Source organism: Podarcis pityusensis, assembly GCF_964106645.2.
Source record: "Podarcis pityusensis genome assembly, chromosome: 2".
In the NCBI taxonomy this organism is placed as follows: Eukaryota; Metazoa; Chordata; class Lepidosauria; order Squamata; family Lacertidae; genus Podarcis; species Podarcis pityusensis.
The window spans coordinates 71,118,552-71,141,086 of NC_138029.1; the positions used below are offsets into that span (position 1 = coordinate 71,118,552).

General features: G+C 46.2%; 1 protein-coding gene and 1 long non-coding RNA gene across 6 annotated transcripts in view; one reads left to right on the forward strand and one right to left on the reverse strand.

Moving 5' to 3' along the window:
* Window positions 1–22,535, reverse strand: part of UBA7 (ubiquitin like modifier activating enzyme 7) — a 47,056-nt gene that overhangs the window by 17,865 nt on the left and 6,656 nt on the right. For 4 of the 5 annotated variants that reach the window (XM_080993466.1, XM_080993465.1, XM_080993464.1 and 1 more), the window contains exons 5-18: window positions 21,232–21,338; window positions 19,702–19,792; window positions 18,972–19,116; window positions 18,526–18,623; window positions 17,545–17,695; window positions 17,188–17,345; window positions 12,127–12,237; window positions 11,033–11,113; window positions 7,508–7,663; window positions 7,102–7,267; window positions 4,657–4,853; window positions 3,398–3,462; window positions 2,203–2,383; window positions 719–793 (exon numbers count right to left, since the gene is read on the reverse strand). In XM_080993466.1, the coding sequence (XP_080849592.1) occupies window positions 719–793; window positions 2,203–2,383; window positions 3,398–3,462; window positions 4,657–4,853; window positions 7,102–7,267; window positions 7,508–7,663; window positions 11,033–11,113; window positions 12,127–12,237; window positions 17,188–17,345; window positions 17,545–17,695; window positions 18,526–18,623; window positions 18,972–19,116; window positions 19,702–19,792; window positions 21,232–21,338 (1,782 nt within the window). The remainder of the gene's footprint in view (window positions 1–718; window positions 794–2,202; window positions 2,384–3,397; window positions 3,463–4,656; window positions 4,854–7,101; window positions 7,268–7,507; window positions 7,664–11,032; window positions 11,114–12,126; window positions 12,238–17,187; window positions 17,346–17,544; window positions 17,696–18,525; window positions 18,624–18,971; window positions 19,117–19,701; window positions 19,793–21,231; window positions 21,339–22,535) is intronic. The other variant, XM_080993468.1, reaches the window with a different exon arrangement.
* On the forward strand, window positions 14,678–21,291 carry LOC308470334. The gene is made up of 3 exons (XR_013982374.1): window positions 14,678–14,758; window positions 16,686–16,827; window positions 21,171–21,291. It is a non-coding gene; the product is annotated as an uncharacterized lncRNA (long non-coding RNA).

A 22,535-nucleotide genomic window follows, 5' to 3' on the forward strand; every position in this document is an offset into this window, starting at 1 on the left:
TGGAAGCCTGCTGCCAGATTCAGACCCAGGGGCTATATCCAACCCTGCTCTTCCACTCTACTTAAACAGACTTCCGCTTGCACAACAGAACTTCCCCTTCCTCTCCTCCGTGCTACAGCCACCACCAAAATCTGTTCCAAAGGGTTGAGGGAGCCTCCAGAGCAGATTTTGGGAGTGTGCAGAAGAAAGGAAGCGGAAATCTCACTGTAGAAGTGTATCCATGCAACACTGGATACAAGCCCAAATTGATGGGAACAATGGTTTCGGGAATCTTACATGCCAAATGTGCTGAATCCTGGGTCATTTGCAACCAACACTTCTACAGAGGTATAAGATGGGCTCAGTTCCTGGTCAGTTCACTGTTTTAAACTAGGCAGAGCAATCAAATGAGAAAAACAGAGCCAACCTCTTGCTCATCAATTAGGGTGCCATGGAACATGTTGGTGCTATTTTACACAATAAATAAGGTGAAAAACAGATAAGGGGTTTCCGCCCGTTCTAGACAGCAAGAATAAAAAAGGCACTAATTTCCACTTATTGCTTTTTCTTTTCTTTTTTCTGAAAAGTTACATTCGTCCCTTTCTTTGACCATGAGACTAGGAAGTGGTGAACCTAGCTGTGTAAATGTCCTGATCTCTCCTAGATGTTCCTCGCTGAGGGTGCAACCTCCATTGCATCCCAAGTTCCCCCCACTTCTCAAGCTGAGCTCCCCACTCACATGACTGCTGTCAAATTTCAGCGGTTGTGGACATCGCTTGGGCCCTGACCAGAAAGGAAGTCCAGAGCTTGTCTCCTGGGGACAAACACAGATGGGATCAGTCAGGAAGCAGAATCAGAGGGGGTGGGAGGAGAAGTTCAAGGAAAGAAACTCTACAGGCCATGCAAGGGCTGGAAGAGGACCAAAGGTTTCTGCAGCCTAAAATGATGCGACCTGGAGAGAGAGAGAGAGACAGAGAGAGACTGTGCACAGCCAAGGAAGAGAGAACAAGTCAAGGGCCAAGGAAAAAATATGTAGACGTGCATGTTGTTGATTTTCCAGAGTTCAGACAGCAGTACTAGGTTCCTTGTGAAAGCTAACATTGGCTCGCTCATATGCCAAAACCATATAATTTCGCTCCACCAAGATACCTGGGACAAAACATAACCACCAACCACAAAATTATTTCAGCCAATCATTTGTGACTAGTGCTGTCCAGTCACTGGGACTGCAAGGAGGTCAAATACCAGCCTGTGCTGTGCGCCAGGTCCAAAGGAAGGAGCCTGATTCATAATGGAGGGAGGGGAGCAACTGACTCAGTGCCCAGAGGATGTACTCTAGAACCCATGGCACCATCATTAAGAAGGGCCCTGCTGACCTTATATAAGAGCTGTCCTAGGTTTAACAACTTGTTGCTTGAGGTGTTACACAGACTGCTTAGTCCAGCCTGACTGTCAGGCTTTCCTGGACCAGATTGCCTGCCTTTGGCCTCTCGGTTGCTGTTTCAGGAACTGACCGTGCAGTTTGCCTCCGACCCACAGCCAGCCCTACCATTAGGCAGAGTGAGTAACTGTGTCTGGGCCCCAGACGTTCCTCCTGAGCCGTGACTGGAGATCAAAGCTATGAGTACCACAGGCCTGTCACATACCCAGGAAACAATCCTGCTCTCCTCAGGTGCAGTGGCGACACTACCCCATTGGCTGTGTTGAACTAAGATTCAAGTGCAGTCTAGTCATCTTCTGGTCATGGAGTGTTTATGTGATCCTCGAGCAGCAAAACGTCTTGGGCCAGCCCTGCTGTGACCATCCTATGCCTTGCTGTGGAGCCAAAAGCTATAAGCCGCTGGTTCTTTGTGCAATTAAAGCCACTGGAGATGCTGTATGTGAACCAGGTCATATAAATGGTGGTGTGGGTCCACCTAGAAAGAGCCCAGAGTGAGAACTACAGGTGTTGAGGCTAAGGGTGAGTAGGAATCTCCCACAGGAGGCTTAATGTTACAAGTGGCTGGAAGGCAACACCAACCAACTGAAAGATGGGCTTTGCAAAGACTACCACTTGGTCTTAATATATCTCACATTAAGCAGCTGCCAACAGAAGTCTGCTGCATTTGGTTCCAGACACCTGGATTGCAACTCTCAGAGCCAGTGCTGAGTGATTGTAACAGAGAAAGGCAAAGGAGTGCTTAGAAAAGCGCCACACTAGGAGCCAGGAGGCAGGGCCCTTACATGCTCAGGTGGGAAATTATGCAGCAGCTGTTGGATGTCATGGGAGAAAAGGCGCTCCCAAAGTCTCCGAGCCCAGACCACGCAGTCTCTCCAGTTGCATGGCTTCTCCTGAAAGCTGATGCGCACTGACTCCAGCATCTTGACAGCCTCCATTTCTTGGGACTCTAGGAAGCTGGGATCCCTGTGGACAACAACAGACCTCGTTTGTGGCAGAATTTTGAGATAACCCTGCTCTTAATTCTTCCTAGTAGGTAGTTTGTTATCAATTCCATGCTTAGAAATATCTATGATGCCTCTCCAAATGCCCAGGGCAGCTAACAGACACCAATCTGTCTGTCTTATGTCTAGAATAGTTTAAGACATAAGAAGAGCCCTGCTGGATCAGACCAAAGCCCCATCTAGTCTAGCATCTTCTTCTCATGCTTGCCAACTGAAGGTTGGCTCTGGAGTCTTAGGGCAATGAAGGTCCTTCTTTGAGAGGTATCAGAATTCCAGCCCAGGAACCTCACCCTTGTGGATTCCCAACACAAGCCATCAGGATGGGAATGAAGTGGCCAAGTGCCTTTTGACATCAAGTAAGTTAAAAGGCAAGAGCAGGGGGCAGAGGGAGGGAAACGTTTCTGAGCATGTTCGTCTCATGTATTATCCCAACCATCCCCCAAGGAGCAGCATGGCTGGGGGTTATTCCATTAACACCAACAGATTAGGCTGAGAGGCAGGGACTGGCCCACTATGGTCACCCAGTGAATTTCATAGGGCAGCTAGGATTCCCCCCCCCCCCCATTCAAATATGATACTTTAACCATTACACCATACTGGTATAGCACACCAAAATGGCACCACTAGGAACAAGGCAAATTCCACCTGTGGTCATCATGGGACTCGGATAATGATCAGTATGTCTTCTAGGCGGCTGCAGAGCCCCCTTTTTTGCACTGAATGTATAACTAGTAATTTTATGCACGTGGAGCTCTGAGTGGGTCCTGCCACTAGGCAGTTCCACCTTCCACTCCAGATGCAGCAGCTCCTACTACAGCTCAGAGGTGGGATATGAATGTGTGGTAAACTTCCCTCTACCTCACCCAGAAGACTCCTTAACAAAATCCACTCTATTCCCTACACAGCCCACTCTAAGCTTTCCCTCCTGCCATTTATCTACCACATCACCTCAGTCAAGATTGCTCCCCATACTCACTTCAGGAATGTGTTGACGTTTTCTGCTTTTGTCTTGAAAAGTCCCTCAAACTGATCTCGGGCCCACTGCAAGAGAAAAAGATGGGGGCAGGGGAGTTTTTGTCAGCAGTTACTTGGGGTCCCTTAGAACAGGGGTTAGGGACATTTTTTCAGGCAAAAGGCAGGGCTTACTCTCAGGCAAATGGGCACTGGACTGCAGCCTCAGAGCCCCTCTTCCTTCCAGTTGTTCCTTGGTTCTAAGGCAGTATACACACTCTCCTTCGGCCTGAAAGCGAAATGAGTGCCACAACCCCATAGTCACCTTTGACTGGACATAACTGTCCAGGGGTCCTTTCCCTTTTACCTTTTTTACCTTACACACGTAACATTAAAGCACATTGAAAGCGCATTCTTTCCCTCAAAGAATTCTGGGCACTGTAGTTTACCCCTCACAGAGTTACAATTCTCAGCAATCCTTAAAAAACCACAGTGCCCATAATTCTCTGAGGGGAGGAAATATGCTTCAAATGTGCTTTAAAGATATAGGTTGGAATTCAATACCACACTGTGATGAATGTCCTGTCAGTGCAGGTACTGCAGTTCTCTTCCCATTATGCGAAGTTCTGGAGGTTCTCCTGACCCCCCCACCCCAGAGCCAATCATGGTGGGCACCAAGAGGAAAGGAAGGCCCTGTGGTGCAAGTGGAAGCCCTTGAGCAGGGCTTGTGCTGCAGGGCTGCAGTGCAGTCTAGGAACTCTGGTGCCATTCCCTAAAACTGAACTCCTGCCCCTGTTGCTCCTCAGGGTCCTGATGCTACATAACAGGCCCAGCCTCCCCATCAGGATCTCCTGCTCCATGGAGTGAAGGAAGCAGGGGCATGCAAAGGCACCAGGGCAGTGTGAGATAAAAAGAGAGAGAGGTCTGTCTGGCCCTGCCACAGAAAAAGGAGAAGCAGCTGAAGCTCTGCAAAGGGCGAAGGATTTTGGCCTGGCTTCTGGGCAAAACAGCTGGACCCCATATCCTGCCGTCAACGCTGTTGACAGCCCTGGCCCTCGTGCAGCTGCCTGGAAAGAGTAAATGAAGCCAAGGGGCCAGGCAAGGAGTGAAGAGGAGCTTGGCAGCTGAGAGTTTTCCCTCTTTAGGCATGGACCAACTGGAGAGAAAGGCAGGAGAGGGGTCTCTTTGGCAGCAGCAGGCACTGCAGAGTGGATCTGCGGCTGAAGGAATAAGTAACAGTATTTGAGGAGGCCAGGGAAAAGCCAGCCTCCTGCCCCCCCCCACCTGTAGTGTGTGCTGGATGGTGCTGGGGAAGTGGCGCAGGGTGCAGAGAGGGTACTGCGTCTCTTCCTCCTCCTGAGCTTGGCCCAAGGACTCTGTCAGAAAGGGCACAAAGACCTGGACGTGCCCCCGGGTGCCTTCCGTTCCGGAATCAAGCAGAGGCTTGAGGTACTGCACACACCTTTGGCACAAGTATTTTCCTGCAGGAGGAAAGGGGAAGAAAGAGAGGAGGTAGACGGGACACAATATCCTTTGCAGTGCCCTACCTTCTTCATCTGACACACACACACAAATAAGCAAACACCAGCAATTTCCTGTCAGAATTCTCTGACATCCCTACTCAGGGAGAAATGGCAGCTGACACACACACACAAATGGTGGAAAAGAGCTGGACAAATTTCTGCAAAGTGGACTTCTTTTTCTGATTGGGTGGAGAGAGGGAGGGAGGGAAAATAAAAGAGAAATCTCAATATATTATTTTCTTCAAAAAATGTATCCCAAGACATTTTGGTCCAGCTCTACAAAGAGCCTCTGTCACTCAAATACACTCTTCTGTCTGTATGGTCTGCTGGCTCCTTTTTTGTAGATGCCAAGCCATTCCAGTCTCCTCAGCACATACAAAGCCTCCATTTTTTATAGATGTGCAAAGCAGGAGATAATGGCTCAGTGTGTGTTTGGTGGTCTGTGGCTTGAACCCCAACAGGGTATTATGACCGTTAATTAATGACACTTGCAAGTTCTTTAGCACATACCCTCCAACATTTCTCCGATGAAAATCGGGACACATCCTAAGGAAAAGCGGGACATTCCAGGATCAAATCAGAAAATGGGATGGCTTCTGTTAACCCAGCACTGTCCTTGGAAAATAGGGACACTTATCAGTGTTCGCATGCTATTAAAAGCACACACAGCTATTTCAATCATCCTTACAACGATCCTGTGTGGTAGGCCAGGATTATCACAGCACAGATGAAGGTGATGAAGCAGAGAGACTGTGGTTTGCCTAAGGCCAGCCAGGGATGTTCACAGCTGATTCAAGATCTGACTTGGGGACTTCCCTGCTCTACACAGCAAGAGAGCTTTCCTGTTTATCAGCACTGTGTATATTTTGTGGGCCTGCATTTGCAAGACATTTCAAAGACTCTGGACTTTGGATTTGGTCTGGGATGCCTCTGGCAGTTTCGGCAAGAAGTGAGAGCAGCTCTGTTTATTATGCAGGCCTTCTAGCTCCTTGACTTAGCCAGCCCTGCCTCGCATACCCATAGGGGAACGGCCACAGCTACTTCGCATGCAGAAGGACCCAGGTTCAATTCCTGCACTCTCCCAAGTCTTGCTGGACAAGAGCTGCTTCCTGAAACCATGGAGAGTTGCTGCTACGTAGTCAGTAGAGAGGCAATGCTGATCTGGGTGGGCCAACAGCCTGACTCTAGCTCCCTAGGTTCACCTCCCCTTTAATATCTATCAGCAAGATACACAATGCAGTCAACCACAAAGGAACATGGGATCTCTTCCCCCAGCAATGGATCAACTTTCTGTGTAAGAAGCACCAGGTGGCTGGCCCACAGCAGCAGCAGGTCCATCTAGTCTGGATCCAGTTAGAGGGCAGCCCCCAACGCTCACGGGTGTCAATCTCTCAACATCTGTTCCTCTTTTTTTAAAAAAATGCTTGTTTTCTGTCTGCCAGTTCATAGGATAAAGCTTGAAAAATGTGTGCAGCAGGTTATGTTAATGATTCATTAGCTGACGTGTCCATGAGCAAAGTGACCAGGAGACAAAAAGTTGAGAGTCTTCTGTGTCCACCTATACAACTCCCTGTCCTTGCCTTTATCATGATGACCTCCAGCTTATGTATGCCTGCCCTGCCTTTGCCTGCAGCTTCCCGCCATCCCTTCTGCGCTACACTCTAGGCCAGCCTGCAAAAACTGTCAACATCCTGTGAGAAACAACAGTACTAGAATTTGTATACATTATTTCCCCGTTCCCCCACCCACAAGGAAATCAGTGTGGAACAGAGGCTATAGCTACAACCCTATACCCACTTACTAGGCAATTTAAGGGGCTTACCTCCGAGTAAATGCACAAATGATTGCACTGTGAATCAAGGTTTCTGATTTAAATGTCATCTGAGCTCACTGCATGACCTTAAGCTAGTCTGCCTCAGCCTTCCATTTCCAATATGGGGATAATAAAAAATTACTAACACATTATTATTATTATTATTATTATTTACAAAAACTGGCCTACTTTGCAGGGCTGTTGTAAGCAAACATAATGTCTGTGTGGTGCTTTCAATACTTGAAAGAAGTTAGGAAAATGCTAAGTAGGTGATTAATCATATAAAATAAGCACTTTCAAAGAAGCCTGCGTAACGTAATTCATTCTGAGCATGGAATGCTTATTACAGGGAGCTGGTGGCTACAACACAGGCATTCTGTATGAAACACTCACTGGCTTGCAGACTGTCCAGGGCACTGGCAACGCCATCCAAGCCAAGGAAGAAGTCATCCCCATAGAAGTGCTCTGTGTCTGGTCCAACCTGGTTCTGCTGTGCTGATACATTGATGTGGCGGTTCATGAGTTTTACGGCAGCTGCTGCCACTTCTGACTTCTGCTTCTACAGGAACAAAGGGAATATTACTAGAGAGATCCAGGGTAGAAAGAAGTTGGTTATTGCCTGGGTTCATTGGCCAGGGCACTTGTTAGAGAGTCAAGTCAGAACCCACCCTCTCCCCTGTAACATTACAAATAGGTTTGTGAATATTCTCGTGTCTGTTGAGATTTATTCCTTGGGCAAACTGTCCCCAGCACCGCCTCACCCAAACCTCTTTTCCACCATATTCACTGCAAGACTTACTGACACATCCCCTGGTCGAAAGAGGAACTGCCTGTTGAGGTTGGAATATTCAATGGTATCCATGTCCGTCACAGTGATGCTCCCACCCTCGCTAGCAGCCAAGCCAATCATGGCAAAATTCTTCAGGAGCTCACAGCCAATGGCACCAGCTCCCACCTGAGGAAATTGTAATAAGATTGGTTGAAGGCCCATGGCAGTCTGAGCCAAGATGACCTCAGTGACTCAAGTGACTGGGGCAAGGGGACACAAGGAGATACCTCTCCAAGTTACACGTGGCTGGTTCAGATACAGTGGTACCTCGGGTTAAGTACTTAATTCGTTCTGGAGGTCCATTCTTAACCTGAAACTGTTCTTAACCTGAAGCACCACTTTAGCTAATGGGGCCTCCTGCTGCTGCCGTGCCGCCGGAGCATGATTTCTGTTCTCATCCTGAAGCAAAGTTCTTAACCTGAAGCACTACTTCTGGGTTAGCGGAGTCTGTAACCTGAAGCATATGTAACCTGAAGCGTATGTAACCCGAGGTACCACTGTATAACGTTTTGCTCCACATGGGTGCTGTTGGGCTGGTTGCCATGCAGGAAAAACACATAGGAATCAGGGCACTCCCTGATGACCCATTTATTTACCTGTTTATTGAGCATTCATCTTGGTTTGTTGGCCAGGGGATTGGCTGACATTGGCAATTTAACAAACATTCACTCTGATTTGTTTATAGGGAGGTTAGGTGTCAAGCATTATTCCCAGGGCATTCCCCCATTGGTTTCCAAATTCAGATCCTTTGGGGAAGTGGGTTTGTTATGCAAGCCCTCCCAATCAACTCTCATTGCATCAACCTGAATTTGCTGGTATGTGATTCAATCCCACCCCAAATTAGTCTGGAAGCCCTCTAAGTTATGCACAACTTCAAAATACACACATTATTATTATTTTCCTTATTATTATTTTTAGGGAAAGGCTAGACATGAAATTCCAATAGCCTTTCCCCCAAGGAATTCCTTGTTGGTTTTCAGTTCTGACAAAAAGTTTTCTATATGACTGTGTATTTGTCACATCGAAGGAAACCTTATGTTCAATGAGGCCTGAAAACAGATGGAACATTTGCACTTCTCTCAGAGAATGCATTATAATTACAGAGGCTGGAATAGGCATTTGCAACAGCACCCGAGAACTGTTGTAGAATCTGAAACAGTTTACTAACGCAGTTCCAAAGCATGGATGCTCACTTTATAAGAAATGACAAACTGAACAATCTCCCTCAGGGTCCTTTCCGACTCTACATACAGGTCTATGATTCTATGAGTCTAAGTGAACCTCTGGCCACAATTTCTACAACAGATGTTCGTTAGCCAAAACATGTCAAGGCAAGGGAAAATATTTGACTTCGAAATACATTTTGACTCCATCTGGCATTCTGTACCAAGTCTTAATTTTGCTACAAAACAAGAACTAGAAAGAAAACCCACAATCTCATTAGATCCATGTGCCAATTCTTCCAATGTTTGTAACACAGAGAGAACAATACAAGGCCTTCAAACAAGAAAAAGGAGTAAAACAAGGATGTAACATCAACCCAACCCTCTTTTATCTTATAAATCAACTATCTACCAGCTCTTTTTGAAACTGTTGTGAAGTGCAGGATTACCAGAACATGACTCAGCAGCACACTGCCTGATATTTACTGGTGACCTCACCATGCTCTTACCTTTATAAAAGTTAACTGCATGCTACAATGGTTCTATTTATCTATCTCTATCTATCTATCTCACAAAATTTATACCCCACTTGATTGTAAAAAACCTCAAAGCAGTTTACAAAAAGATATACATGGGATGCACAGATGAGTTTGGCAGGGCAGGAGGACCAAATTCCACCTTTCACCAGAGGTAGCAATAAATCAATCAGAATACAGAAATGCATTCTACGAGTGTAAATCATACATGGCCTAACAGCAAACATATTATGAAACTTTAGGGATGGTTTCTAAGAATTTTGGGTAAGAAAGAATACTGAGAATTTTTATCTAGTCAGAGTTTATGCACTACAGTGGTACCTCGGGTTACAGACGCTTCAGGCTACAGATGCTTCAGGTTACAGACCCCGCTAACCCAGAAATAGTACCTCGGGTTAAGAACTTTGCTTCAGGATGAGAACAGAAACTGTGCTCCAGCAGCAGTGGGAGGCTCCATTAGCTAAAGTGGTACCTCAGGTTAAGAACAGTTTCAGATTAAGAACAGATCTCCAGAACGAATTAAGTTTTTAACCCGAGGTACCACTGTAATTACATATATTGAAGGGTGTTTTTATCTGCACCATAATTTCTGGATTCTGCACCCAGAAGACTCCAATTCTATGGTGAAAGCGTAATAAGCAAATCAAGAATGGTTACGCAAAGTGGAGTATTTTATATATACAGAGAGAATGTGCATTTTTCATTCTTATTCTGATGTTTGAGTTGAGCTAGAAAGAGGCATGTGGGCTGGAGACGTTCCACCTCCTAAAAACACAGGAACTTTCTTCAGATCCTACCTGCCTCTTTTTAAATATTCCCTTCGAGCCACAGAAGTTTGAACCCATGTCCACCATCTTGCTTTCCTTTCCTTTCCTTTCCTTTCCTGGGTCAAGATTCTCAGGGATGCATGACAGAGTTGCCCACTTTTTCCTAGACATTCAGGTCTACAGAAAGTGGCCTCTCGGAATACAGCTCTTAGTGACCGTTGCTATAATTGTTCGCACTATAATCCAATGGTATAATAAACAACAACCAACAACTGGGAGTCCACCTTTAACAATTGACTCTGCTAACTGGGACAAAATCCCTGCATTGGCTGTTATGCTAGCAAATGTTATGTTTACAAAGAAACTTCAGTAACAGCTGCAGAACAAATCTAGGTCAGCTACGCATCATACAAAAATCGTTCTTCTAGCTAGTGTCATCGCTCAAACTAAAGGAGTCAACACTCCCTCTACTGGAAAACACTGGAAAAATAAGCACTACAGTTAAGTGAAAAAGTCAACCAACTCTCATCAGTGGCTGGATTAAGGTGGGTGGCTTTCAGGTGAGACCAGTGCCCCTCATGTGGGCAAGTATTTGGCAGTATCCACACAATGTTGTTGACATCAAAAGGCCAGCCTATATTTCCCTACCACCTCCTCCTCCATTTGATTCAGATTTACCCTTTCTATAGAAAATCTGATACACTAAAAAAAACCTCTGTTGCCAACAACCCATTTGCAATATTCAACAACGCGTTTTCAGTATTAAACCCTAGTCCAAAATACATAATCCAAATGCAATCTTAAATGTCAGGGTCATTAGGAAGAACTACATATGTCAAAACTTTATTATGTTTACACCTCACCTTTCCTCCAATTTTATCAAGGCGGCACATGTCTTTCCTCACCAATTTAACCCTTGCAACATCCCTGGGACATAGGTTAGGCTGAGAGACCTTGTGGCGGAGTTACATACATTCATGATGCCTTGTGTGGGAAGAACCTGGCTTCACCCAGCCTGCCCCAACTCACCACAAAGTATTTCAGCTTCCCAAGCCATTCCTGGAAGGTATTCCCAAAGACAGCAATCTGCCCATCATAGCGGCTGCCACGCTGTCAAAAGGGAGAGATGACAGACATTAGAGACCCAGCAGGTGACAGATGGAGAGCAACACAATCCCTGTAGGATGGCCCTATACCCATTCTAACAGATTTAGAATTTGGGCACTGCGTGGGTGTTGAATCAAGTAGGAGAGAGGGCGGCCTGTATGTCAGGAATGTAGAGCCTGCAGCTTCCCATCAGCCCTAGCCAGCTCCAGTAAAGAGAGATCAGCATGAGAAAGGGCATGTAGATGCACTGCCAGAAGGTTTGTCCACGTTTGAGCATTACTGAGCTATTAATCTACTTTTTCCACACTTAAATTGGATCAGAGTACCCCCACACGTCCACATATTTATTTGAATTTGGATATGAGGAGAAACTTCTGCCTTTTCCAGTCATTCCCTTTTCTATTTATTGCTGCCTTCTAATTTGTTGATTCAATTATGCCAATAAAGCAATACAAGGCATACACACAGGTAGCTGCACACACACCTTCCCCACCCAAGAAATGTGCAAAAGCACCCTGTCAGGCAAACATAAATTCTCAGTACACACTTCTGCCGTTTTCTGCTTTTGTGTAAATCTGAGGGCTCAAAAGGGTGGGAAATACCACTGTTCAGAAGCACCCTGGAAATAGCACGGCCAGAAAAGAAATGAAAGCATGGAGGAGTTAGTGGGTTTTGAAAGAGGAGCAGCAAAGAGAACTGATCCATTCGTCCACAAACACCAAAGCAAACAATCTGCAACCCTGATTGGAGAGGTCTGGAACACAATTTTCCTCAGTTTAATCAGATTATCTCCAAATCAAAAAAACTTGAATTTGTAGGGGAAAGCATTGAGATTGGTGCTGTTTGAGGGTAACATCATGCGGACTACACAAATTAAATAGGAACAAAAACAGCTCTAAACACACAGTAAACTCCTTTGTGGAAAAGTCTGGAATGCCTTGGAAGAGGCAGAAAAAGAGCTGTGATTCCATCCTATCTCTAACGGAAAAGTACAAACTGCAGAATTTGTCACATACTGGAGCACAGTCTTCCTCAGTCAGCTGCACAATATTTTCCTCTTCAGGCAGACATTCATAAGCATCGAAGTACAGCCACTGGTCCAAAGGAGTGAACTTCCCTGAGACAGCCTGCAGACAGAGAAAAAAAGGAGGAAACTGCTCAGCCCTTCCTATAACTGCAGGTTTGGGTTTGAGAAGAGGGAACAGCCTCTTTTAATGAACACAGAAAACTCATGGAACATACTGTTCAAATTTTCTTGCTTTCCTCCTCTGGAGGGGGCTCCTGTGCTTTAACAGCTGCACGTCAGGCCAAAATTCAACAGGTAATGCTTCTCATGATCTCATCTACGTGTCAGGAAAAGCTGCACATTTCTGTTTTCTATGTTTTGCACCACTGTTTAAGGCACAAGAGCTCTGCTGTGGTGAGGAGATGGCAACTCTCGTCATTCTACACCACTCTAGTCATGTTGGCAGCAGCCCTGCTGGGCTCCCAGTCGTGCTGGGAGCTGACAGAATGACCTATCTCTGCAGCAAAGACAACAAATTTGCCTGCAGCTGAAAAGCATGTATGAAAACTACAACGGAAATTCTAAAAACAGGTATTGCTCCAATTTATATCCGAGGCATTTCTTCTCCCCAACCCCATTATATTTTGGATCCATTCAATACAAAACACACATGCGCAGAACATAGTTGAAAGTATGGAACTCGCTCCCACTAGAAGCAATTGTGGCCACCAGTTTAGATGACTTTAAAGGAGGATTAGATAAATTCATGGAGGGAAAGGCTATCAGTGGCTACTAGCCACAACTGCTATGTGTCAGGGACAGTATGTTGCTGTGAATAGCAAGCATTACATCTCACCATGGTAGGGAAGAATATGACCAGGTGATCCTTTGTGCCCGCTCAGCCTGCTGCTCACTGCTGATGGCAAACAAGGCCTCTCCTGCTCTCCCTTCTTACAGTTCTCTGTATTTTGAAACCAGACATGGGCTGGACAGTTTTTCAAACAGAGGACACCTTCAGACAGAGGCCTGTTCCCTGCAAAGTAGGTCACATGGCCACCCTTCCTGGCAACCCATATACCCTTCAGCTTGTCTTGTCCTTTAACACCTCAAGAGAATCAGATATTCCACTCTGGAAAACAGCATGTTAATATCTTGCCCAACCTGTGCTTCAAGATCTTCAGAAGTCAGTCACAAATTTGGCCCAGACCCCAAGATATTTGGCAACCAATAAACTTTGCTTTTCTATAAGTGTGGTAAGAACGTTCAAAGCACTCAAATGAAAGAATTTCTCTCCCAATGCAAGTTGCAAGCGCACAATCCAGAATGCAACTACAGTGTGAGGAGCGGGAAATTATTAAAACCCACTCCCTCCCACCCACTCCCACCACATGCCAGTGTCCCAATCGTGATTAGGTGCTCTGCACTGGTAATTTGTGAAAGAAAAGGCAAACTCAAGGGAAAACTATATGATAAACATCACACTGAGTTTGGCCTCACTCGCTAATGTCTACAAAAACCATGTAAGGCACACATGGAAGGCCTGTGTGGCCTTCCAGATGTTGGGCTCCAGTCCCCAGCCAGCATGGTCAATGGTCAGGAACGATGGGAGCTGGGGTTTAGCAACATCCGGACTTTTACAGGTCCCAAATCCCTGGTCCAAAGTACTACCATCTCCTCACAGCTGCAGATGGAGCTTGCAATCTCGTGGTTTGCCTAAAGCCACCAGTGAGCTGAGAAAGCAGGTGTAATATTCGACCCAGGGATTTCCCAGCTGTCAGCGTGCCCTTTAATCACATTTAATTGGATCTGCTCCTGAGAAAGCAGAAGGGATGGGGAGAAGGTGCCAAGATGAGGAAGCTCAGTGCCACAGATATGGAAATGAGCCAGTAATGAAGTAGTTATTGAAGTTGTGGCTGCCAAAAATCACTGACCGTACAACCCATCTACTCTACTGACCGTGCACATCTACTCAGGAGTAAGTCCCATCATGGTCAATGGGACTGACTCCCTGGTGATTGTGTAAGGATTGCAGCCTAAATCTCGAGGATTCTATCCGCTTTCCTCACACCAAACATAATATTATACAGTGGTACCTCAGGTTAAGTACTTAATTCATTCTGGAGGTCCGTTCTTAACCTGAAACTGTTCTTAACCTGAAGCACCACTTTAGCTAATGGGGCCTCTTGCTGCTGCCGTGCTGCTGGAGCACGATTTCTCTTCTCATCCTGAAGCAAAGTTCTTAACCTGAGGTAATATTTCTGGGTTAGTGGAGCCTGTAACCTGAAGCGTATGTAACCTGAAGCGTATGTAACCCGAGGTACCACTGTATACTTCTATCATGCCCCTACTTATTCCTAAACTAAAAAGCCCCAAGCATTCATAGCCATTCTTCATAGCCCAATGAACATTTTGATTGCCTTTTTTGCTACACCTCTGCCAGCTCTCCAATATAATTTTAGAGATGAGGTGGCCAGAAACTATACATGGCATTCCAAGTGATGACATCAGGATATGGGCAGTTTTATTTTCAAATTCTCTTTCCTAACTGTTCCCAAGATGGAATTCACTTTCTTCACAGCAGTTGCTGCTCACTAGGTCAACATCTTCATCAATTTCACCAAGACCCCAAGATCTCTTTCCAGGTCAGTCACCGACAGCTGACTGAACAGAGATAAGGGAACTAGCTGATAGAAACCTAACCTTCAAAAATCCTCAAAGCTTAAGATGGCATTTGGTGGACACTGTAAAACACACACACACCACAACAACAACAACAACAACAACAACAACAGCAGCAGCAGCAGCAGCAGCAGCAGCAGCAGCAGCAAAACACTACATTCACAAGTGAACAAAAATAAGGTCTCTGAATTATAATCCACTGCATATCCTTTCTCTGATTTACCCCCTAAACCGAAGTTATAGCAAAAACTACCTATGCATGAGAGATGAAAGACAAGTAGGTAATGGTATAGGTAGGTTCCCATGCAGATTGGATCTCGCCAACCTTTCCTTTCCCCCTAATTCCCCATAATTTCCTCTGACCTGGCATTGCTCTGGAGCATTGTGGGGAAGCAAAAAGTAGACCAGGCACAGGTGCCCACTGCTGGCTTAGAGAACTGTCACTGCAATCCAATGAGCCCCCCAGGGCCCTCTGAGAGAGGACTGGGCCCACCAGGAGACACTTTGCAGAGAATCCCCTGAAACATGGAATCAGCCCTGAGCATAAGGCATTTGGACAGTCACCACCTGGCACTTCTAATAACCTATAAAGGGACAGGTGTGCCCCGTCTGACGATTCCCAAGTTAACACTGAAACGAAACAGTTTTCTTTCCTTTGTATAAGATGATCCAAAGTAGTAGCTGTTGCAAAACTGCATGTCAGCTGCCTCAAACCTGCACTCATTTAAAACTGCCTAGCTGGGCCTGTGAGTTGATAATCCTAAACTGGCAAATCCAGAAGAAAACCAGCTAGATTGGTTTACAAAAGAGGGCAGGCAGCAACCTGAACTCAGCAGTGACACAGAAGCAAATGGGTCACAGGGGACAGGGCAAGTGCCTTTCTGAGCATGAAACTCAAGCACCTGCCACTTCTGGGCTCAATCAGGAAATGTTCAGGTGCTTCACTCATACCTGATGGGAAGCCTGTCCTTTGGGTAGCTTCAGGATGCTCCTTGCTTCTTACTTAAACGTAATACCTCTCTCTCTCTCTCTCTATATATATATATATGGGACGTGGGGGGCGCTGTGGGTTAAACCACTGAGCCTAGGACTTGCCGATCAGAAGGCCGGCGGCTCGAATCCCGGTGACGGGGTGAGCTCCCATTGCTCAGTCCCTGCTCCTGCCAACCTAGCAGTTCAAAAGCACGTCAAAGTGCAAGTAGATAAATAGGTACTGCTCCAGTGGGAAGGTAAACGGTGTTTCCGTGAGCTGCTCTGGTTCGCCAGAAGCGGCTTAGTCATGCTGGCCACATGACCCGGAAGCTGTCTGTGGACAAATGCAGGCTCCCTTGGCCACTAAAGCGAGATGAGCGCTGCAACCCCAGAGTCGGCCACGACTGGACCTAGTGGTCAGGGGTCCCTTTACCTTTACACACACACATATAATATATATTTTTTTAAATCTTCCTTTTATTGGTATTTCCTTATGAACACTTTATGTAAACTTCTGAAAAGGATTCTTTTATGAAGTGGGGGGTGTGTGTGCATATATTAAATAAATAACAGAAAAATAATAATCATTAGCATTTGTGCTGTGATGCATTCAAAGAATTTCACATGTGTTATCTAATGGAAATTCTTACAACAACCCTGTGAGGTAAATCAGTATTATTACTGCAGAAGTTTGCGCATATTGGAAAACAGGCTGGGTGGTAGTGATTTGCCTATGGCCACCAAATGAGTTCATGGCACAGGTGAGACTCAAAAGTGTGTTCACAAAAACGCCTTAGACGGCAATGAAGTTCTTGGTTTCTCCCCTCAGGAGCATTTCATCCCTCCCCCCCCCCCCTTGGCTGCTCACGCCATCACAGCTTCATTGTGTGAAAATTCATTTCTGTTTGTACACACCAGGGGGCGTGGACGGGCAGGGATGTCTTTACCCTATGCAAAGGTGTTCACACCCTGGCTAGACATGGATTAGGAATGACTAAAGAGCACCAGCAAGTGTGAAGTTGGTGTGGAAGCAGATTAAAAACCAGGCACCGGAAACACAGTGAGTGTATACTATATGGAAGTGTGAACACAGCCTCAGACTGGGGCCTCCCTCATTCTCTTAGCTACCACATTATTATTAATTATTATTATTATTATTAACATTTATATCCCGCCTTTCCTCCAAGGAGCTCAAGGTGGCATACACACTTTCCCCCATTTTATCCCCACAACTATGTCACAACTTGTGAGATAGATTACACTGAGAGGCAGTGGCTGTCCAAAGGTCACTCAGTGAGCTTCATGGCTGAGTAGGGATTCGAACGCTTGTTCCACACTTGAGACGCAGATGCCTCATGGAAAGTGTCTTCCAAACAGCTCAAAAAGCTGCCTTCCTTCCTCACAGGAGTCTGCCCCTCACCTTCAGCACCTCTTGGGCAGCCAGGCCTCCAATGAAGGCATTGATAGGGCTCAGGTCACCAGAACATCCGTAGGAAAATGTCCGCACCAAGTCCTCTTGCAGTTCCTCCTCCTTGCTCACAGAGACGGTCTGTGCAAGTTTCACCATCATGTCTGCATCTGCCTGTTGAGGAGTAAAGACGGATGAGGCTGGGGCTGGGGAAAGAGTCTATCTGAGGAAGCTTACAATGAGCTACTTGCAGGAAAAGTAACGACCTTCTCTGCAGAAGGAGACAATATCCTGCTCAGGGTTGGAAACATGAGGAAGCCTGGGAGGCTGGTTGGGATTGCTAAGAAGAATGAAGGCAGCTGGGGAGACTTGCCTGATTCCTGGGCCTAGGCAGCCGCTTCATCTCCCTCTGGAAGACATGCAGTGCCCAGAAGGCCGCATGGAGGGAGTGACAGCGAGGTAGTTTCCCCTTATCCGGGATCCTGATTTTAGGATTAGCCCTGGAGGTACGCAGGGATTCCTGGGAATACAGAGAGGTTAGTGGACAGGAGTAGAACTACCTAATGCACATCCTTCTCTTTGAGGTAGGAGGTAGAGAAACTCAGGCCCAGGAGCTGAGTATAGCTCCTTAGACATCACTGTCCATCCCTCAGGACTCTCTCAGGCTAGGCCTCCTCTCCAAGTCACCTCCCCGCACTCTCCTCAGGCTATGCTCTTCATGTGCCCTGCTCTGCATCCTCCTTGGGTGTGGAGACCTTTGTGTGGCCTGGGTGTACCCTACTGTACAAAGAAAACGCCACACAATCCATTTCCCTACCCACTTTTTGAGTCTCAACCCACCCACCACTGACATGGGGGCCTCAGAAAGTTGCCCAGGAGGTAATGTGACCCTTGGGTTGCATTTCCCCATGCCTGCCTTAAGGCAACACACTTCAAGAAATGCCTCTCCTCACCACAGCTGAACATAGGAGCTCTGCCAACCATGTCAGACCACTGGCCCATCTAGCTCAATACTGTCTGTACTGACTGGCAGTGGCTCTCCAGGGTTTCAAACTGGAGCCTTTCCCGGCTGTATCTGCAGATGTTATGTACTAGACCTGGGATCTTTGACATGCAGAGCACAGAGCTCCATCCTCTCCCTAGCTGCTTGGACTGGCGTTCTGCACCCAGGCTCTAGAACAGCAGTTTTGAGGTCTCTTCCCTGGTGAAGTAGTCCTGTTTGAGTCCTCCGGCTAAAATGCTCAGCCCTGCCAATAAGGTCACCAAAGGCTCTGCCCATCTTGGCCCCCTATGAACTAGCTGGAAAAGAATAACCACGTTTTTTCACCACCACCAGAGACGAGAACATACATAGGAGTGTTTTTGAGGTATCTTGACTTGGGTGATGACCTCACCACATTTGTATGGAGAAAAAGAAGACGTATCTCCAACTTCCAAGCTGCAGGTTCCTAAACAGACACAGATCACAAACATTAGGTCTGTTCTCTTAGTCGTTCAATGGGACTGAAGTCAAATAAAACGATATAAACCCATTCTCTGCAAGGTAGACACCTGCATTTCTTCTGGAGGTCTCTTGTCCTAAGTCCCACAAGGTTCCTAATAGGAGAGACATGATGCCTCTTTCCCCACAACGCAGTGCCACCCCAGCCTTCTGTCAAACTCCACTCTCATAATCTTTGCCTGTCCATCTTCCTGATCCACATCTGTCCCCCTATTCTCCTCTGGACACTTTCTGTGTGCAGGTAGGCACTGTACCCAGAGACATGAGGAGAAGGAAGAAACAGAGGGCCTGTTACCTTTCAGACGAATGAGGCAGGGCTCGGAGGTGTTGAGTTCTGTCATCCCCTCAACCCCAGAGAATTTCACCCAGTCACCATCCTCAAAGTGGTGGCCTTGTCTCTCCTCATTGTCACACGCCACAGTCACTATGCCAGGGTTACTCTGGGGGAAGAGTATATTATTATTATTATTATTATTATTATTACTTCTACTATGGTTAAATACATCACTTAATACCAAAGCAAGCTGCTAGGCAGTTTACAAAGTAGAAAAAAACAGTTACATTAAAATATAAAAACTCATAATTAAAATATGAAATAAATCAATCACATTAACACATTAAAATATAATTGTCCATAATTAAAATATGCAATAAAACAATCACAATAAAACAACACAGCAATGAAAACAGGAGACTCTGGCTGAGAGAGCAAAGGATTGCCTGCATCTGATTAGATGGTTACGCCATATGTTTAGGGAAGTTTTTAATGTTTGATGTTTTATAGTTTTTAATATTCTGTTGGGAGCCACCCAGAATGGCTGGGGAAACCCAGCCAGATGGGTGGGGTATAAATAATAAATAATAATTGTTATTATTATTATCCAAGCTTGGAAAGACATCTTGGGGGCTCCTTTGGAAGGAGGCATGTTCAATCCAGGGTGTGAAGGACATGAGCTCAGAAAGGGTGACACAAGCAGGGCAATAAAGTGCAGGAGACAGATGTTATCTGGGAGAAGAGACATTACCTGGGTGATGTGGTGAATGGCAGCAGAGGCAGGTTCAGCCTCTGAAGGATTGCGCACAATGAAGTGTTCTCCAAAATCACAGAAAAGTTGCCTGGAGCCAAAAGACCAAAGCTCAAGAAGTCAGACTTCTACTTCATTTTCCTCCCTACACTCAGTCAGTGCTCCACCCTGAGAAAGCCCCTTCACTTCCACCCATGGGGCCTACCTGTTCAGAGAACCTTCATCCTGCATTACGGAAGGATGAAGGCGTCAATTTCACTTTCGCTCCATTTCCCAGTTTTAAGTTCAGTTCTCCATGTTTCCACCTCCGTTTGCAAATATTTTTTTGAAAGCCCACACGAAAATTAATTGGAATATCAGTGCAAATTCTAATATACAGTTGAGAGTTTGGAGGGGGGTTAGTCTGCATGGTACCTGAGTCCCTTCTAATTTCTGGGGTCCTAGATCCAGCAAAGGGTTAAAATCTAGTGGAGGATTCCATCGTTGAACTAGCCAAGGGAAAATGAGCTGGACTAGAAACAGAGTGAGAGCCAGGCTTGATTTCTGATGGAATGTAAGGCTATAATAATGGGAGAAGCAAGACCATATTGGGGTGCTAATGCTGCGAGTCCCTCCATCATAGGCTCAGGATGTATAAACCGTATTGACGTGGGCGTGCAGCGCGCTCAGAGCCAAGCGTCAACAGTGGCTTAGGGAGTGGGCAAGCACTGACACTGGCTTGGGGAATGGGGCGCCGAGCGCCAGCCACCCCTGTCCCCAGTTTAGCGCAGTAGTACCGGGAGGTAGACTGCACCCGCAAAGAAGCCTTGAATTTTAAAGATGCGGCTTATTTGTGTGTGTAGTTTACAGTCCGGCTAATACAGTATGTGTAAATAAACCATATCTCATAAAGACACCACTGTCTCTGCTGTCCCTCATTCCAAGGAAACTGAACCCTGGGTAAGCACGGGAACCCCTGGAATCACACAGTGCTTGGGGACTGGGGCAGTGTGCAACAATGCACACTTTTTTACGAAACAATTTCTTATAATACAATGCCTTTTTTGTCATTTCAGCTAACATATGCACAATTTACCCTAGGACAGTTGATGACCATTTTATGCGCCGGTTCAATTCCAGGCCCCTATCCGTGTTGGGGGGAGTACATATAAGCTCCCCCCTGCCCCCCGTTCTGCCTTCTTCTGGGTCCAAAAGGACCCATGTGTAGGTGATCACACGTTAATTGGACATGCCTAAAATGGTCACCACCGGTATATGCATTTTTGTACTCAGTGCTTGGCTGGAAAACTTCACGGCAAAATTCAAAGACGTGCCAATTTTGAAGGACGGCTGTGCTTGGGAACAAACTCAATTGAGTTCACCCTTAAATGCAAATTGAATCAAATCTCTCCCCCATCCCTACCCTGAGGTGTCCAGCCAGAATGCTGGCAGCTTATACGAATTCTTAGTCCACCTCTTATTCCACCCAGAATCACTGCACCACTCCAACAGCCCAGCCTCGGGACAAGGACAGAAGCCCCCAACACCTACCCAGCCAGGCCCTTGGTGTCAACTAGGACAAAGCAAATGTTCTTGGTGTGGCAGAAGTCACTGATTCGCAGCTGCTCCTCCAAGGGTGAGTTACTCAGGACCACAACCTGTAAAGTTTGGTGCAGAATAGTATCAGAATAGTAATCTGCATAACGTAAGGGGCTAAGAAACAGCACGAAAGAGAGCACTTTCCAAACAGATTCTCTGTTCCCCATCAATGACAGCGGGTCACGTAGTGGTAAATCCTGGAGTGTGGGCCCTTTGCAACAACTTCCATAGTTATGCCTCTTCCGAGACTATACAATAAAAGTGATTTTTCATCAGTGAGGATATTATGGCTTCAATAGTTGATGGATCTTAACCATAACTCTTGCTACCAGCTGCCAAATTAGTGAATTCCAGAACGATGAACAGGAACAGAGCTTGCTGACTAGTAACTTGATTTTTGTTTAGTTTTATTATATACAGCAGAATAAAGCACAGCTTTGTACAAGTTACTATATATACACAGACAAGATTCAAACTCCTATTCCAAACTCAACACTCCAACAACAAACTGCTTTGTCATACTGCTTATAAGGGAGAACTTAGCCAATCACCACCTGTGGCTAGGCTTCCCTGTCTCCAAGCAGAATTTCTCAACATCAGTACTGAGCCAGCTTTCCCCCCACCCCATCTCTCCCATCTGTTTTGCTTCAACAACCAATCTGATGAAGATCTCTGGTGGACTCGAAAGCTTGCTCAGTTTATGACATTTTGGTTGGTTATTTCTGAGCACAGCTTACGTAGATAACTGGCCCCATGAGATAACCCTGCTGTGAAACAAGCAGTGGTGCTTCTGTCCCTGCTTGTTCCTGATCTCTCACTCGCTGGATCATCACCTGCACCATCGAATGACAGGCACTGCAGCTATCCCAACCAATCACAGACATGAGAGCTGATCCCCACTTTGAGCTTCAGGTGCAGCCTCAGAACAAAACAGTTAGTGGCACTTAAGGAGAACTAGGCCATAAATTACCACTATGAGAAACAGCTGGGCATGGGCAACAGGCTTGTTGCTTTCATTGGGTTAAGAGCAAAAGGTCTCCCACTGATGTAGGTCAGAGCCTGCTGAAGCACTGGAAACAGTGGTCACATCCACAGCGCCCCATGGTTCCCCCCCCCAAAGAATCCTGGGAACTGTGGCTTCCCCTCAAGCACCCTTCACCAACTACAGTTCCCAAGAGTCTTTGAGGGAAGTCATGTGCTTTAGAGGTGGGAAAAATGCACTTTAAATGGATAGTGTAGATGTGACCAGTTTGATT